Source organism: Hemicordylus capensis, chromosome 1 (genome assembly GCF_027244095.1).
Source record: "Hemicordylus capensis ecotype Gifberg chromosome 1, rHemCap1.1.pri, whole genome shotgun sequence".
In the NCBI taxonomy this organism is placed as follows: domain Eukaryota; kingdom Metazoa; phylum Chordata; class Lepidosauria; order Squamata; family Cordylidae; genus Hemicordylus; species Hemicordylus capensis.
This window is the reverse complement of record NC_069657.1, coordinates 346,515,160-346,533,467: the sequence shown is the minus strand read 5'-3', so window position 1 is coordinate 346,533,467 and position 18,308 is coordinate 346,515,160. Positions and strand designations below refer to the sequence as shown.

General features: G+C 42.8%; 1 protein-coding gene across 10 annotated transcripts in view; it reads right to left on the bottom strand.

Moving 5' to 3' along the window:
* Positions 1–9,533: 9,533 nt before the first annotated feature.
* LAMA2 (laminin subunit alpha 2) overlaps positions 9,534–18,308 on the bottom strand; it is a 759,697-nt gene continuing 750,922 nt past the window's right edge. For all 10 annotated transcript variants that reach the window (XM_053286200.1, XM_053286157.1, XM_053286175.1 and 7 more), the window contains 4 exons: positions 16,452–16,605; positions 15,176–15,306; positions 13,275–13,497; positions 9,534–12,308 (listed from right to left, as the gene is read on the bottom strand). In XM_053286200.1, the coding sequence (XP_053142175.1) occupies positions 12,151–12,308; positions 13,275–13,497; positions 15,176–15,306; positions 16,452–16,605 (666 nt within the window). In that variant the 3' untranslated portion in view covers positions 9,534–12,150. The remainder of the gene's footprint in view (positions 12,309–13,274; positions 13,498–15,175; positions 15,307–16,451; positions 16,606–18,308) is intronic.

The window sequence follows — 18,308 nt, the reverse complement described above, 5'->3', positions numbered from 1 at the left end:
TGTTCTGTCAGATTCATGGCGTCTTCTTCTGTAGCTGCCCAAGGCAGAGTATTAACACGAGAGCATCAATGGTCATGTAATAATGAGAACATGTTGTATGTTATGGGATTTTAAATGTCCTGCTGCCTTTCTTCTGGGAAAATGGGAATTTTACTTTCTGTTCTTAAGGTAGGGTTGCCAGGTGCAGATGGTGAAAAAAGTTGATATCCATCACCGCAAAAGTGGAAATAGAGGATGCTTTGCACCCCAAAAGTCTCCACTTTGTATAAAATTTGCATATGTCTATTGGTATTAAATATGCATATTTTGATAAAACGTGGATAACTTAGGAATAAATACAGCTCACCAAGCGAAGTTGATGACCAGGTGAGCTGTATGCCTGCTCAGTCTGCTGTCTGGGTGCAGAGTTCTCAAGGCCCCTGCTTCTCTTAACCATAAATTCATCTCTTGGTTAGGTTTACCACACACACCCCCAGTCCTCTGTCCTCTTTCCCCATGGGTCACCCAGCCTACTCTCCCCAGCCAGGCCAGCAACTTCACCTCTTGGCTTGAGGCAAGGTCACCAGCTAGCTGCTGAGCAAGCCTCTTTGCATGCTCAGGCACAGCAGTGCATGCACAGTTTCCCACTCGCTTGCTGTTCTCTGCTACTACAAACAGCTTTTGAACAGCTTTTCAACAGAAGCTTTCACAGTGGTTTTCAAAGAAAAATAAATAATAAGATGCTTCTCTGTCCCCAAAGGGCAAACAATCTTAAAAGAAACGCAAGGTAACACCTGCATCAGCCACTGAAGGAATGCTGTGCTGGGGTTGGGTTGGACCTGTTGCTTTCCCCATGAAAAACAGAAAAGATTCACCACTTTAAAAGGTGCCTTTTTACTCAGTCAGCAGGCGGAACCGCTATCTGAGTAAAGTTAGTTAACTAACTGCTAACTTCTCACGGCCACCACCACTTCTCCACTGGATGGATGGTTTGTAGGACCAGGAAAGCGACAGAGAAAAATAAGCTGCTCATGAGAGTAGTGTGTCCCAGCTGCTCCCCAAAACTTCGGACACTACAACACATGCAAAAAAATTTGTTTGGTCTCCAAAATAGTCTCTCTTCCTCCTAATGTGAAGAGCCAGTGTGGTGTAGTGGTTAGAGTGCTGGACTAGGACTAGGGAGACCCGAGTTCAAATCCCCATTCAGCCATGATACTAGCTGCGTGACTCTGGGCCAGTTACTACTACTACTATATATTATTATTAATTTACACAGTCAGACAGGTGTTATTGACTGGTTTGTTTTATTCAGACATCAAGTCCTTCCCAAGGACCTGGGATGGCTGAATTTTATTATCAACGTTGTTGCTGTTGTTATAGATATCGTCGCAGAATATAGGCTGTTCCCAGTAAAGTTGCTTTTTGTAATTGGCTGGTGGTGATTTCTGTGGCCCCTATGGTGTTGCAGTGCTCTTCAAGGTCTTTTGGAACTCCACCCAGGGTGCCAATGACCACTGGGATTATTTTGGTCTTTTTCTGCCACAGCCTTTCAATTTCAATTTGTAGATTTTTGTATTTGGTGATTTTTTCTATTTCTTTTTCTTCTATTCTGCTGTCGCTTGGTATTGCTATGTTGATTATTTTAACTTGTTTTTCTTTCTTCTCAACTACAGTTATATCTGGTGTATTGTGTGGCAGATGTTTGTCTGTTTGTAGTCGGAAGTCCCATAATATTTTTGCATCTTCATTTTCTACCACTTTTTCAAGTTTATGGTCCCACCAATTTTTGGCTACAGGTAGCTTGTATTTTTTGCAGATGTTCCAGTGTATCATCCCTGCTACCTTGTCATGCCTTTGTTTGTAGTCAGTCTGTGCGATCTTTTTACAACAGCTGATCGGGTGGTCCACTGTTTCATCTGCTTCTTTACAAAGGCGGCACTTGCTGTTTGTTGTGGATTTTTCGACTCTTGCTCTTATTGCATTTGTTCTTAGTGCCTGTTCTTGCGCAGCCAGTATTAAACCCTCTGTTTCTTTCTTCAAGTTGCCATTCTTAAGCCACTGCCAGGTCTTGGTGATGTCTGATTTTCCACTTATATTGTGCAAATATTGACCATGCAGTGGCTTATTTTTCCATTTTTCTGCTCGGTTCTTGACTTATTCTTTCTTGTAGGCCTGCTTTGTTTCATTGGTGTTGAATAGTTTCTCGTTATTGACCCTTCACTGTCCTTGATATATTCTTCAAGGCCTCTTTTCTCCTCCTCTACTGTTTGATGGACTTGCAGCATTCCTCTTCCACCTGAGCTGCAAGGGAGTTATAACCTATCTACATCACTGCGGGGGTGCAGAGCATGATTGATGGTCATGATTTTCCTGGTCTTACGATCTAGCGTTTCTAGCTCTGCCTGGGTCCAGTCTATTATTCCTGCAGTGTATCTGATAACAGGTATAGCCCAGGTGTTTATGGCTTGTATGGTGTTCCCACCATTGAGTTTGGACTTGAGGATTTTTCTAACGCTCCTGATGTATTCACTTCCAATTTTTCTTTTAACTTCAGTGTGTGCAATATTATCAGCCTGGAGGATGCCCAAGTATTTGTAAGGTTCTTTCTCTTCCAGGTTCTTGATGTTGCTTCCATTGGGTAATTCTATTCCTTCTGTTTTTCTTATTTTTCCTCTGTTCATTATTAATGCAGCACACTTGTCTAGTCCAAACTCCATTGCTATATCGCTACTGAATATTCGGACAGTGTTTAGCAGTGATTCAATTTCTGACTGGGACTTTCCATACAACTTCAGATCATCCATGTACAGCAGATGGTTAGTTTTACTTGATGTTTTAGATGTTTGGTATCCGAGCAGGGGCGTAACTAGGTTGGACTGGGCCCTGAGACAAGATTCTTAAATGGGCCCCCCCGCTGAGAAATTTTTTAATAATAATAATAATTCGATTTCTATACTGCCCTTCCAAAAATGGCTCAGGGCGGTTTACAAAGAGAAAAAGGTGCCTCTTTGCCCAGTTAGCAGGGGACTTTTATTCTCACATTTCTGTCCTCATTCAAAACATACAAAAAACAGATGTACAAAATTGAGCAAATGAGAAGACACTAGAAACACTAATTATTAAAATGGGCCCCTTGCTGCAGATTAGCAAAGGAGACTTTCAACCATGCAGCGTGAGCCTATGTTTGTTTTCTCAGAATTCTGAACAAATTCAGTAAAGTTTGATTCCAGGAGGTTTTTCACAAGAGGCTTTTAAAGCTCTTTAACACACATCTCCTCTGGAATGGAGGTGCCGCATTCACATGTTGGCCAGATTTACCCTAAGGGGAAAAAATATAAAAGCACAACACATGCGTCACAGTTCTCACTCATGTCTCAGTTCTCACTCAGATCTGGGTTGCAAAACAACTTGAACATAAGTGTATTTATGAATGAATGAATGAATGAATGAATTAATACATAAATAAATTTGTTCCAGAAGTTTTTGTAATTTCCTGCCATGAAACAAGCCACTTATAGGACTTTTTAGAGGGTTTTTTTTAAGCCAGCAAATTTTCCAATCAGTTTTAAATTAAATATTCAGAGACTTCTCAGTCTCCCCCCTCATCAAAGCCCTATGGCAAGCAGATCCCTATATAGGGGGTAGGGGGAGTGTGATCACAAAAAGGAATTCATATTCTACCAGGCAAAGGCTGAGCTGTCTGGCCTGGGCAGAAGAGGGTCTGCTGCAGAGAGCTGTAGTGGCCACTCTGACTGTGCCAGCCTTCTTCCTGGGGCTTGCCAGCCTACTCGAATTCAGGCTTCACTGAGGCCTACACGGAGGCCTCCCTGGAAGCCCTGCCCACCCGCCGATCAGCTGAGAGGCGGGGAGAAAAGCAGCTTGCCTGCTGCTTTGATTGCCGACCAGGACGACGAGCAGGAGAGAGGGCAAACAGGGCAAGTGGCTGAAGGGTCTTGGGGCTGGGCAGGGGGCAATGGGGAGTCATGTGAGGTGTCTCTGGGGGGCCCCTCAAGGCAGTGGGACCCCGAGATGACTGCCTCCCCCTGCCTAATGATAGTTACGCCCCTGTATCCGAGGCCTATTTTGTTTAGTATTTGTGAAAGTGGAGTCATGGCGATTACAAACAACAGAGGGGATAGTGAGTCCCCTTGGAAAATGCCTCTTCTAATGCTAACCTGTCCAAGTGTCTCGCCATTGATTGTTAACTGTGTACTCCACATGCTCATTGTTTTTTAAATAAATATCTGAATGTTTTTGCTGACACCAGTTGTTTCTAAACATTTTAGTATCCATGTGTGAGGCAATGAATCGAAGGCTTTCTTGTGCAACACTTAGATTGGTTTTTCTTCTCTTGCAATTTTCTAAAATCATTTTGTCAATCAGCAGCTGGTCTTTTGTGCCTCTGGTGTTCGGGCAATTTCCTTTCTGTTCAACTGGAAGCTGTTTGTTAGTTAATAGGTGTTGCATTACTTCATCTGCTATTATGCCAGTTAATAATTTGAACATGGTTGGCAGGCAGGTGATCGGTCTATAATTACTTGGAACTGCACCTTTTGCTGGGTCTTTCATTATGAGATAAATTTTCCTAGTTGTTAGCCATTGTTCAATATCACCTCCTTGCAAAATGTGATTGAATTGTTTTGATAGTTGTTTAAGCCAAAAGCTGTGCAGTTCATCGTCGCCTGGCGCAGTCCAATTTTTAATTTTCTTTGCTCTTTCACTTATTAATTCTGGTGTTATTATTAGATCTTGCATTTGTTGGTTACATTTTTCAACCTCTTTCACCCAGCCTGCTTTTTTATTATAGTCTATTGCATTGTCCCATAATTTCCCCCAGAATTGCACTGTTTCTTCTTTATTTGGTCTTTCTATGTTTCTTGTAGTTTCTCCTTCTGTGCTTTGGTAGAAACGTCTCTGATTCGACTGGAATTGGAGATTCTGCCTGTGTTGTGTAATTCTGGCTTCATATCTGCTAATCTTCTTTGACACTGCTGTTATTTGCTGCTTTATTATTTCCAGGATTTCTCTAATTTTCCTTGAATCTAGGTGGTATTTTTGGATCAGATACTGTTTGGTGTTTTCATTCTTCAGCTTCTTGTCTTTCATATCTTTCAATTTACTAGCATATGATCTAAACCTGGAGATTTTATTTTCTAATCTAATCTTCCATTTAGGTGATGTACTACTTTCTTTTTTAACAGGTCCACTGATCTTATATCCGAGCTCTTGTGTTGTTATTGTTGCTTCACTGTACATTAGTTGGTTTGTTTCTTGCAAATTATTGGTTGTTATTTCTGCAAGTGCAGCATTGACATCTTTTAATGCCTGAGCAAGTTGTTTTTTGGCAACTGTTTTTAGAGCTGGAAGTCGAACCCTGGTGGTTGTTTGGTTCATGTGCTCAGTTATTTTTTGCTTTAGTACTTGTTGCTTTTCTGTTAAACGGCATTTGAGTTTTTGAGGTGAAGGCAAAGGGGAGGTTGCCTGGTTTTCATTTAGAAACAGTTCAGCAACAGTGGCATCCTCTATTTTCAACACCTCCTCCACCTGAGCATAAGAACATAAGAACAGCCCTGCTGAATCAGGCCCACAGCCCATCTAGTCCAGCATCCTGTTTCACACAGTGGCCCACCAGATGCCGCTGGAAGCCACAGACAGGAGTTGAGGGTGTGCCCTCTCTCCTGCCATTACTCCCCTGCAACTGGTACTCAGAGGCACCCTGCCCTTGAGGCTGGAGGTGGCCCACAACCCTCTGACTAGTAGCCATTGATAGACCTCTCCTCCATGAAGTCATCCAAACCCCTCTTAAAGCCATCCAGGTTGTTGGCTGTCACCACATCCTGTGGCAGAGAGTTCCTTCACAACTTCTTCAGTTGTTGGTAATTCTTCTTCCATATCTTGAGCCTGTGTTGCTCTTTGCAGTTCTTCCAGCTCAACTTCTGTGAATACTTTATTTCTTATTATGAATCTTCTCTGGTCTGCTAGCCTTTGTTCTGTTATTTCTGTATCTGGATGCTTCTCTTTCCAAATGTGGTACATTCTTTTAAAATAACCTCTTCTAGTTGGACTAGACTTGTAATAGCAGATCATTATTTCCCTGTTGGCATTTTCTGTATATTTTCCCCCGGTTAAGTGGCGTTTCTTCCAGTAACCTTGCAGTCTCCAGCCCTGGTTGCTCAGCTGAAGATCCTGAGTCCTGTAGCCCACTTGCCACCAGATGTCCAGGGACTCCAGCACCTGGTGCAGTCCTTGTTGACCCGGGTGACGACCGATCCGGTATAGATTTATTAAAGTTACGTCTCACCATATTGTTGATGGGAGAGGCACTCTTTGTCTGGCTCCTCTGGTGAGACCTGTCCAGTATGGTTGGACCTCTGGCATAGCTCTCACCTTCCTCAGAGCACACAAGCCCCACAACCACGCCAAGGTAGTGCCTCACTGGGGCAGGGGAGTGCCTCACTACTACTACTATTACTACTACTACTACTACTACTACTACTAATTATTATTATTATTATTATTATTAATAATAATTATATCACATTTTTATACCACCCAAAACGCGAGTTCTCTGGGTGGTGACTTCTTTCTCAGCCTAACCTTCCTCACAGGGTTGTTGTGAGAAGAAACTTAAGTATGTCGTACACTGCTCTGGGCTCCTTGGAGAAAGACCGGGATATAAAAATGTAATAAATAAAAAAATAAAATAATGTTAGAAAAGTCATTTGGTCCCCCAAATAGTTGCATGTCTGTTATAAAGTCCCTAGTTGGCAACGCTTTCTTAAGGACAGCAGAGAGGACTGTCTCAATACTTTTCAGGGATATATCTCCTATCCCACCACAGGAGCCAGGGCCAATTACTATATGGAACTGTTTTGAACATTTTGAAGATACCCATATTGCCCCTTGGTAGATCTTATCAAGAGAAGCGCTCTGGAAAGCAGCAGACATTGCTGGTCTCCTCAAGAAATGTGCTGTAATGTCCTATGGAAGTTCCTTGTGCAGAACCTAGGCCATCAATACATTCTCTGAGCTATAGTTTCCCCTCTAGAATGTGCCAGGAAATTTTTGCAGCATGTCTTGCAATCTCCTGGCAAGTTCTTGAGGAAAAGAAGTAGTATCACCAGCAATTCAAACTCTATTGAAGCTGCTGCTGTTTTGTTTGTGTGAGGATAAGTACCCTTTTTCTTGAATCCTAGAATGTTGAGGGCCACAACATACTGGCTGACATTTGACACTGGAGTATGCCGTTCTACTATGTCGCATTTGTGCAGCCTGTGCAAATTGCATCATATTAGGAACAATGGACTTAATCTTGTGTAACACAATTTGTGCTCATTCAGTGTTAATAAGCTGATGTACACAAGAGTGCAGTATGACAGCCACTGAGCCCTTTGTCTGGGCTTGAGATGGGATTAATGACCCTTAGCCTGATGCCTGTCCCGGCCCCCTTGTGTAGGCAGCCTAGCTTTTTTTTTCTGGGTCTGCTAGAATCGCTAGACTCCTGACTGTGGGATTTGAACTTGGGAGAGCTAGCAAATGAAGTCCTATGGCTCCACTTGTGCCTAGAGCACCCCTGGGGATGGCTCACTTTAAACTTTCAGAAGAGTGAACTAGAGTCCCCTTAACCCCTTCTTAGCCACCATGATCTTGACACCAGAAAACAGGGAACCAGTTCTGCTGGTTCCCTTTTCAGGCCTGGTGAGATCAGGGATGACTCTCTGGAGGAGTTTCTCTTATCAGCCACATCTGGCATTTGCCAAATGTCTGGCTCTATCTCTTGCTGCTGCTGCTGCTGGTGTTGGGTGTTCCCCAGCCACTGTCTAGCATTGCCGTCATACTGCATTGAGGTGATGGGGGCTGCCCTCTTCATGCATGTACTTGGTGCTGGGGAAACTGTGCATGCCAGGATGCCTAAAAGATGAGTCTCTCTCTCTCTCTCTCTCTCTCTCTCTCTCTCTCTGTCTCTCTCTCTAACAGAGAGGAACAGTCTGCCTTGCACAGTAGTGAGTTCTTCTGTGTAAGTTTCAAATAGAAGCTGGATGCCCATCTGTCAGGGATTCTGTGAGGGATGGGGACTGAAAACAATTCTAAAAGCTTTGCTCTGTGTTGTATTCCAATCTGGGGTGGGAGTACACAGCCACTCCTCCCTCCCCTCTCTCTCACTGCTGTGTCACCATGTGACTTCTCCCAGAGCCTAAAGGTGCTGGCATATATATTGTGAGTGACTCAGATGCTACTTTAGCCCACAGTGATCCCTCTGCCTGCCCTGAAGGACCTGTTATTGCCTAGGGAATGTCAGGGAAGAGAAGGAAACCCGAAGGCCCTAAGGAAACCTTAAAGTAGGGATGGGGAAAAGGGCTTTTGCTTCCAAAGAGTACTATAATCTGCACACTCATACAGATCCATGCTAGTCACCTGCTACCTGGCCACTAAGGGGAAGGGGATCCCTCCCATTGAGTCAAGTAGCAGCTAACCAGGACCAGTGCAGTACTGATCAGCTTTGAGTGAGTTTGTGTGTGTCCTAAGCACTGTTCCCTCTAAGTGGGATTCCCAGAAGTTGTTGACTACATCTCCCAGAATTTCCAGCTGCAGTGGCTTTTGCTTGGGGATTATGGAAGTTGTAGTCAACAACATCTGGGAATCCCTCTTAGAGGGAACAGTGGTCCTAAGCATGAAGGTGCTTGCTTAGCTTTTAGACATATCCTGTGCACTCCTGGTTGAGCCTACAGTGCCAAAATGAGAGCACAGCTAGCCACCATCTTGTTGACCCCATGATTTTCATCTGGATTTTCATGACCGAAAAAGTGTGCCACGAACTTTCAAACTTGCCAACCAGCCAGCACATAGTTTTATTATTATTTATATATTTAAAATATCATTGCTCCACAACAACTCACAAGGAAGCTCAGAGACTTTTTAACAACACGACTTATAGAATGCAGTGTTCAATGCCTTGTGTTGATCCTTTTTAAAATATTACTTCACCTCCACTCTGCTGCCTTTCTGAATGTCATTGTCTTCCCTGGCTTAATTTTTTTTTAAGAATTGGCATCAACCAATTCACTTGCCAGCTTGGCAGTGGAGAGGGCCCTGTTCCTCTGGCATGCAGGACACTCAGCAGCACACAGATCTCCTCCCCAAAGGTCTCATTTCCACATCCACTTTTGAGAAGGTAAGAAACAGCAGACATTCCTTTTGAGTAGTAGGAGAGTGCTCCTGCTGTTTTTAAGCTCCTCCTATCCCTGTGCAAATGAGAGAAGACCCGCTTTTCTCTTAAGACCTCTGCCTGTGTGCCAGAAAGAGTCTGGGGGCAGGAGAGGGCGTTGGTGCTGAGCACAAATAATGGCTGGCCAATGAGCGAATCCTAAATGTGTGGACCCCTGTGTTTCATGTGAAATAAATACACTGTATTGCAGTATCGTGATCACCAAACATTTGTAATAAGATCTATTTAAACTTGTATCTCCGAAGTTTGAAAATCGTGTCTGCTTGCTCTTTCCAGAGTGTGTTTGTGAATATCTTTATATTTTCAAAAGAAACACATAACATTCTCATGCTGTTCAAATGATATATTAAGCTTTCAGTCCAATATGTTCTTTGTAATAACGTTACACAAACTGGTTAGGCAGTGAACCTTGCCATTCCCCTTTCTCCCCTCCCCTTCTCCATCAGCAGACATACAAAAAAATTTCTTTGCTCTTGTGTATCATGGAACAATATATAAACAAACAGTATAGGAAACACTAGCAGAGTGCATGGAAGACATTACAATTCATAAGCTGAGAGACAATGAAACAGTACTGTTTTTAAAGGTAGTGTGTGTTTGGTTTTTTGAAGTAGCCCAACACTTTGATGATGAAACTATGCATATTTGTCTGACTGTGACGTTACCAAAGTGCAACATGTTGGGCCAAGAAGAAGGTGCTTAAGCACTTTCAGATCTAATGGAGAGCAACTTCCGACAACTGGAGATGGGGCCGTAGCTCAGTGGTAGAGTATCTGATTTGCTTGAGGAAGGTCCCAGGTTCCATCTCTGGTATCTCTAGGTAGGGCTGGGAAAGACTAATGCCTGAAACCTTGCTGTGCCTAGTTATCATAGACACTACTGAACTGGATGCACCAGTGGACTTATGTTCCATTATGCTTAAGTGGGAGCTGCATATATGGAAGTGACTAGTGCATCTACTTTTCCCGTTTCCTTTGTAATATCCAAAGGGAAAACCTGCAGAGAGAGGCATGAGGGTCAGATCTTGCACCCTCTGGTGGAGAGATGCATAGCCAAGGAACAGTATGTGGCCGTGTATCATAGTTTGTACTTCATAATAAGAGATGTAAGGACTATTGGAGAGCCAGCTGCAGATGGCATAAACCTTTTGCATCAGTAACTAATGACCACTAGGGGCATCGGGAGTAGAGCTAGATAGTTAGGGTGTCCTTCTCTTTCCTGTTTACCTCTGCCTCTATGACCCCCTCTATGGATAGAATGTACTCGAACTCCCTGGGAATGAGTGCCGCCTTCTTCTTCCCAGAAAGCTTCTAGCTCTCTCTCTGAGCACTATGCTTCTATAGGTCTCTCTCTGACCACCATGTAGCCAGTGGTTAGATATAGGTCTTTCCTATCCTCATGGACTTTTGAATAAAGTAGATTAATTTAACCGTACATGAATCTCCATGCTTATCATTTAAAAGCTGTTGCCCCTGAGACTCTGTTAACTTCTGCTATAATGGGAGTGAGTTAGCTCCTGAAATGCAAAGCTGTATAAGTAATTACCCCCAACAGGGTTACGGGCCTAGCCCCTAACAGGGTTTTTGTGTGTGTGTGGGTAGGTGGGTGGGTGGGACTCAAATCTGATCTCAGGATTGATAAGGCACAGCTACAGTGACAAAGAGACAGCATGGATTCCAGCCAGACTAGACTCAGCATTCCCAAGCCGGATGGCTCAAACTACAGCAACTGGCCATTTCAGATAAAATCCTATCTGATGAGCCAGGGACTTGACAATGTTCCGGAGGACACACACAGACCCAGGACATGGGAGTGCCAGTTGGCATTTGGTAACAGAGGCAAAAAAAATTTGGCAGAGGGGCAAGATTCAGAACAGTATTCAAAGGCCTACTTTTGCATCTTTTAGATGTCACAGTGGAAGCCAAAAAAGCCAATGACCCAGTCACCAGCATATCCATTTGACTGTAATGGCCCCAGCTGCTCTAAGGTAAAACAAGAAGTTGCTGGTTTTTTGTGCTATAGCCCAAACTCAAGTGGGAAGTAGCAAATAGTAAATAGGGATGTGCACAGCAATTTGAGTACTGGTCCGAATTCAGATTGGTCTGTAGTCTGGTGAACCGGTTTGGTGGTGCAGCACCATCATTCACCTGCACGGAGGCCTGGTGAGTGACCGAGTTGCGCGGCTGCCATGCATGGGCTGCTGGGGGAGCGCTGCATCAGCAGGAAGCGACCTGGAGCGGTAGTCACGCTGATAGGGACCTGTGTCTTTATTTTTAAAGGTGCTGCTTGCTGCACCCACTCCCAGCACAGCCTCAAACCGCCAGGCTGGTCTGTGGTTCAGCCGAACCGGTTTGCCAGACCACGGTTCGGTCCAAATTGAGAGCAGTATTCCAACTGCAGTCCATGCACACCCTTAATAGTGAAGCTAAAGTTCTAGAGATAGTCATATCAGGGGGAAATTGTGGGGAAATGACATTATTATCCCATTTGGTTCCCACTGCTTTCAGTCAACACTGGGAATTGGGGTACACAGTACTCATAGCTGCTTGTCTTGATCTAAACATACATGTTGTATCACAGCTTTTAAAAAGTGCTCCCATTCCACTATGGGAGCCATGGATTTTCATTTATACACTCCGTTCAGCAAAACTATACTAAATCATTTCACTTCAAACCTGAGGAAAAGATTTGACAAATCCCATAGAGGTAACTTGCTGCTTTATTCACTCCAAGGAGAAAAATTGTTCTAATTTAATATTTGTTCTGGAAGCACACCCTGAAATAGCACCATTTTGAATATATCACAGACTGAAGTCAAAATGTTTGCTCAAGGACCTTTTATTATGAAGGTACTGCATGTATATGTAGGGTTTTTATTTTAAATATCTGAGGTCTTTTTTCCCTTTTAAGTGGTCAGACCTAGATCAGAGTTTAATGATGTCTTGTTAATTTGTAGGGCATGACAGAGGCTGAACTCCCTTTATCTCCAAGGCTTTGCTGAAGTTGATCTCAAGAGGCTTAGCAGTCCCTTTGGTGAGCTTCAAGGATCGAATGCAGCCTTTGAAACGGATATTAGTGGTCAGGCCAAACTGATTGAGGCCATCTGTGGTGGTGGTGGGGAGAAAAGAAAGCAATTATTATTCAAATCTCTTTCCCTCCTAAAAGGCAACTTATTCTCCATATTTCATTTTCTATGTACCATTTGTGAGTAGAAAACAGTGGCTGACATGAGGAAAATTACTCAAAGTGGTTCCACTGAAATTCAAAGAACAAGATAGGCAATCCCTGATTCATTCTCTTAATTTTAATGGGACTACTTTGAGTAATTTTCTTCATGTGAGCCATTGTAAGCACTGGTTAAATCTCTAATTTTAATGATTGTTACCATGGGTATATTGGAGAGATCAAACCTACTTAAGAGACTGCATCCAGAAAGCCATTTCTGCTGGCTGCCCTTGTACTTTGGAATTCCTTCCCCCAAGTTTGAGCCTTGGGAAGAAGATGCGTAAGCTATCGTTTATCAAATTAACTATTGGATGAGGATATAACTGCTGGTAACTGGTGCTCTATTAGTTGCCCTAAGCTCTTGGATGCTATTAATGAAGTTGGTCAGAAACAGCATAACTGGCCTTGAGGGTAAAGAACAAAATTCACTCTGATTGATTGATTGCTCCAGACCTAATCCAATTTAGATTGTAATTAAAAAATGAGAGCTTTGGTATGCTGATCCTCATGTTATATACACATTCTGTTGTGGACAAGAATCTATGTAAGAGCCTGCAAATAGATGGTTAGGTTGATGCTATCAACACTGCCTAATCACTGCAAACTGGTAAATAACACTGTCAGAACTGACTGGACCAACTATTTGCATAGCACTGCATTGCATAGCATCACATAGATACTTGCATCCTCTGATGCTGGTTCTGGATACTCATGAAGCATGGGGCTTGATGCAGATACTGTGTATGTCTGTATTTTCTTAGGTCAAATTGCCAATTTTATCTTATGAAACACATTTATTTGAAATATATTTATAAACCATTGGGGACCTAGTTTGTGTACTCACCAGGATATCCTCCAACAAAGACAGGATCATTAGTGTCTGCTGATGTGGAGGCCGCATTTGGACTGAGACCTTCTACACGGTATCCATCCACTGTCAGCTCTAAACGGTGCTTTATCTTGTGTGCAATAACCTTGTGCCACTGTCCATCACACAAACTACCTGGAACAGCAGGTTCATAGATGGCAGAGAAACGACCTGCACCATTATCAACGTGGAACATCACCTGGAGAGCAAATTACAGAAACAATCAGGAAAACCAATGACTACAAAAAGAAAGCACAAAAATGTAATCTGCTAATAGGCCTGGCTGCTATAATACCTGAACTACCTTAAAGCTGTTTCATGACATACAAAGTATGTAAACACAAATTATTGTATGTCATGTTTTTGGTACAGATCATACATTAGTATAAATACTGATTAAATACTTACTTAATATAAATGGATGAACTTGTGCTGTACACAGAGATTCACTTGAAATTACTGTAATGTGTAGCTTTAGGAAGCTACACATTAGGAAGCAATCTTGGAAGGAGAGTCTAACTTTATGGATATACTGAGGCTATATATACTGAGGAGAGGAGAGCTGGTCTTGTGGTAGCAAGCATGACTTGTCCCCATAGCTAAGCAAGGTCTGCCCTGGTTGCATCTGAATGGGAGACTTGATGTGTGAGCACTGCAAGATGTTCCCCTCAGGGGATGAAGTTGCTCTGGGAAGAGCAGAAGGTTTCAAGTTCCCTCCCTGGCTTCTCCAAGATAGGGCTGAGAGAGATTCCTGCCTGCAACCTTGGAGAAGCCACTGCCAGTCTGTGAAGACAATACTGAGCTAGATAGACCAATGGTCTGACTCAGTATATGGCAGTTTCCTATGTTCCTATGTTCCTATTCCCACAATCAACAGAATGCGGGCTAAGGGAGATTAGCTTTCTTTCCATGGAGCATGAGAACCACCGGAGTGAGCTCTCCATTAACCGCATTTTGTTGCTCGTGTGTTGCCATAATGTGCGGCACCACATGAGCAGAACCCTGGCCGGGAGGCTGCAAGCAGCTTCCTGGGCTTGGGCATCCTGGCGCTTCCGGGGGCCGTGCGACCCCCAATCCCTGCAGCCCCCACCAGCTCTGTGGACCCAATACCAGTGGTTTCTCACATGCAGCTTAACATCAGGCTGCACACGAGAACAGCCTCTTTTTCTCTTTCCCTCACCTCATACCTATTGTTTACAGATAATTTCATTAAATGCATACCTTTCCAGTTTGATATGCTTACTGACAAATCAAATTCCATACAAAGGTATTTTAATGTGAAGCCTAACCTGGTGCAGATCCAGAGATTCGCATGCTCAGCAGTGAGATACATTCATATTACTACAATACATGTGATCTAATGGCTGGCACTGTCAGCTCTCATAGTGCCAACTATCTTTGGATAGGATTGGGGGTACATTCCATCTCTTGTGCCCCCAAAGAGGTAATCTGTTGTGTTATGCCAACAATCTAACCAGAGCTGTGTTTAGAGCTCCCAATCCACTCACAAGAACTGGGCACATGGGCTTGGTTGTTGATAGAGTGATTCAGAATAAAAAGCATGCATATAGCAATTATTTGACCAAGTAGTTCTTGATTCAGGAGTGGGATAAGCATGCACAAACTTTCCCATGAGCAAAAAGTGCCCATTCTGGATCAAGGTACCCCTCCCATGGGCTTAGAAATTATATTTTTTGTTATATACAGTATATAATTTTCTTAAAAACTTGTTCTTGTCCCTGAAAAGCTCACATAAAGTGAAAGAGCATTGAGTAACAACAACATGAACAATAACACAGAACTTTTTAAAAAGTGTGTTATGTAGCAGATGAGAAGCACAATATGATGTGATACAAGTTTGGTAATTCCACACTTACATTTTCATTTACCAGTTCAATGCCAAGTCCATCCATTTTTTGACTGCTGATTCCTAAAAGAACACCATTTGTCTGAGTTGTACGGAACTCAAATTCCACTTGTACATCTGTCCCCACTTTATATGCTCCAACTGGGAAATGAAGTTTGAAAAGACACACTATCAATACAACATCAGTGACTTCTTGGGTTTTGCAGATATGCATATTAGGGTTGTGCAAGTCGGTAAAATCGGGCTAGGATGTCGGAAATTCTGGTCCCCCACCACGAGGAGGCAGCAGAAAATGGTGCAACTGCCTATAGTGGTGTGGCAGCAGCAGCTCTTTAATTGCTGACTCCACGCTGGCACAGGGGCAGCTGAAGAGGTTCTTGGGATCATCCGGGGGCGGGCAGGGAGGGTCATGTGGACTTCAGGGACATATTTTGGTGACACATAGATGGCTTGAGATGGAAGGGAAAAGTCACTCCTTTGCCTACTCAAGCAATGGCACAGCTTGCACTGCTGTATGTGTGCAATGCTAGTCCAAATGCCAACCAATACAAGTTTAGAAAAATAAAAAATTCCACTGGAAAAAAAATCAGTTTTGGAGAATTTTCCACCCGACATCTCTGACTAGTACTGACATTTCACTAGCCATGGTAGCCAAGGGAAAGATCTAGCCATGGAAAAAGTATGTGTGTGTATGTGTGTGAGTGAGAGAGAAAGAAAGAAAGAAAGAAAGAAAGAAAGAAAGAAAGAAAGAAAGAAAGAAAGAAAGAAAGAAAGAAAGAGAGAGAGACTGTTTGAGTTTCCCCTAATGCAATTGAATCAGCTATGCAAATCACACTCTTTAATAGAATTAGTACCATTTCCCCCCAGAAAATTGTAAATGTGTTTAGATTGGCCAAAGGAGCAATGGTTAACTGCACAAGCAATCTGAAATGACATTCCTGTGCTTTCAGACAGGGTTCTTTATTTCTATCCTTTAGAATCCATTTTTTTAATTACAGTGGTCACAATGTTGTGAAGGCCTAATTCACTGTACTAATAGCCATAATATTACTTTGAAATAACGAAATCATTTTCTGTGAGTCTTTCACCTAAAGTAATGCCTCTGTGTGGTTGCCAATTTCTCTATATCTTTCCTTCCACTCCTTCCCCTTTCAGCCTTTATTCTCTGCAATGTGTACGCCTCCTTTGGCAACTGTCTGCTTAGGCGGGATCAGCCGCAGATTTCTAAAGAACTATTTAGAAAATTATCTGATGCTTCATTTAAAAAGAAAATTGTGAAGCATTACTTGTTTTGGCAAATCCTGTTCCCACAAAGTATGTTCCTTTTTGAGCATTGGCAAAGCACTTTCCAACGTTATAGCTGGACGTAGGATTATCCAGGTCAACAGGAGACTCGGTCATTTGAAAATTTTGAATGCAGCCATCAATGCTATATACGATCTGAGCAAAGATGAAAAAGAAGGTGTTAGTATAAAGAGCATTCAAGAATGCTTTCATTCCCCAACTGAAAGATTTAAAATATGTCACCAGCAGTACCCAGCATTTATATTCATTGAGCTTGGAATGCTGAAAGGAAGGAGCCTTGAATATAACATTCTATAACGTATTTGATGTTAGTGAGACAAATTTCAGTTTGTTTTCAGATGAATTATGTGGTGTTATTGAAATACTTAGGATCAGATCTTACAAACTCTGGGTCACTTTTTTTTTGGCTTAGTCATTTTCTAATAAAAATTTATGGTATAACACCACATCAGATTGCATCTATTATATGTTTGGAAGATTTTGTTTGTTGGTTTGTTTGTGTGAAATAAAGTCATACTTCCCAATGACTTACAGGTACCACATTTTGCACAAACAATCCATTCACTCAAGTTATCAAAATGCATTACTTTTTACACTAGAATATACTGATGGAAAGGTTTAAATTTTTTGTTGTATTTTTTAGATGAAATTCTGAATATAATAATCATATTTTAATTGTTCTCAAAAGATTTTAAAAACTCAATAAGCAGATCAATAGTTCATGCCCAAGAGAAGCAGAGGATCTTTCTCAGTTTCAAATTTACTATGATTCAAATTTACCATATATGGTAATTCAATAAAATAATGTTTGCTGTTGAAATCCTAGAAATTTCAAACTGTTCTTTTACTTCCCTTTTGCAAGCACATTAATACAAAACTAGCCAGGCTGGATGCAGAGCATCTGCACCTCTAGTTCTCCTCCTCCTTCCCTCTCCCTCTAGGTTTCCCCTCTGTTCTCAGCCCCCCCGCCCCCCATTTTCATTCCCCACTGCCATTTCCTTCCCCCATAACCTCCCACCGCTGCTCGCTTTCTGCTGTTTTCTTCCCCCGCCCTCCCCCTGCTGTTTTCTCCCCCACTCACCTGCAAGCCTATCTGCCGCCACCACTGCTTTCCTCTTCCCCTGCTGGCAGCTCGCTCGTGAACTCTCATGAGAGCTGCCACGCATGGGATTAGTGACGGGTACGCCTTAGAGTACATATTACATATACAGGTGGCTCAATACACTGTTCCCTCTAAGGCGTGCACATGTGTGTGCACTCACAGGTTTTTGGATGTCCGCTCAGTTCATTTTAGATCCCACTCAGGTTGAATCAGGAAGGCCCTATTCTGAATGCACATACGCACGCACTACCTTGATACTGCTGCCCAGAACAAAACTCATTCAGCACAGAGATTAAAAAAAATAGAAGGGTCACTGACCCATTAGTTATCGTGGGGGTTAGTTCAGGTTATTCATGGTTTTCAACCCCCACGCCAACTGATATAGTTTAAATGGCCCGTCTCCGTGCTTCTTAGCTGGTGCGTAGGGAGGTTTATAGAAGTGGGACGAGAGGTGTAGGCTGCTCCATCCTCTCTTGTGCTGCTTCTTTAGCCCTCCCTGCAAATCAGCTAAGAAGCAGGGAGAGTGACTATTTAAACTCAACATCTTCCTGTGCTTCTCAGCTGATGCATAGCAAGGTGTACAGTGTAAAAGCTACTTTCCCTGCTTCTCAGCTGATGCACAGGGAGGTTTAAAGTTTAAATAGCTGCTTTCCACTTGCAGGCTACTCCATCCACTCTTGCCATGAGAGTGGATTGTTCAGCTAAAGAATCTAACCCCATTTTTTGGGTTAGGTCA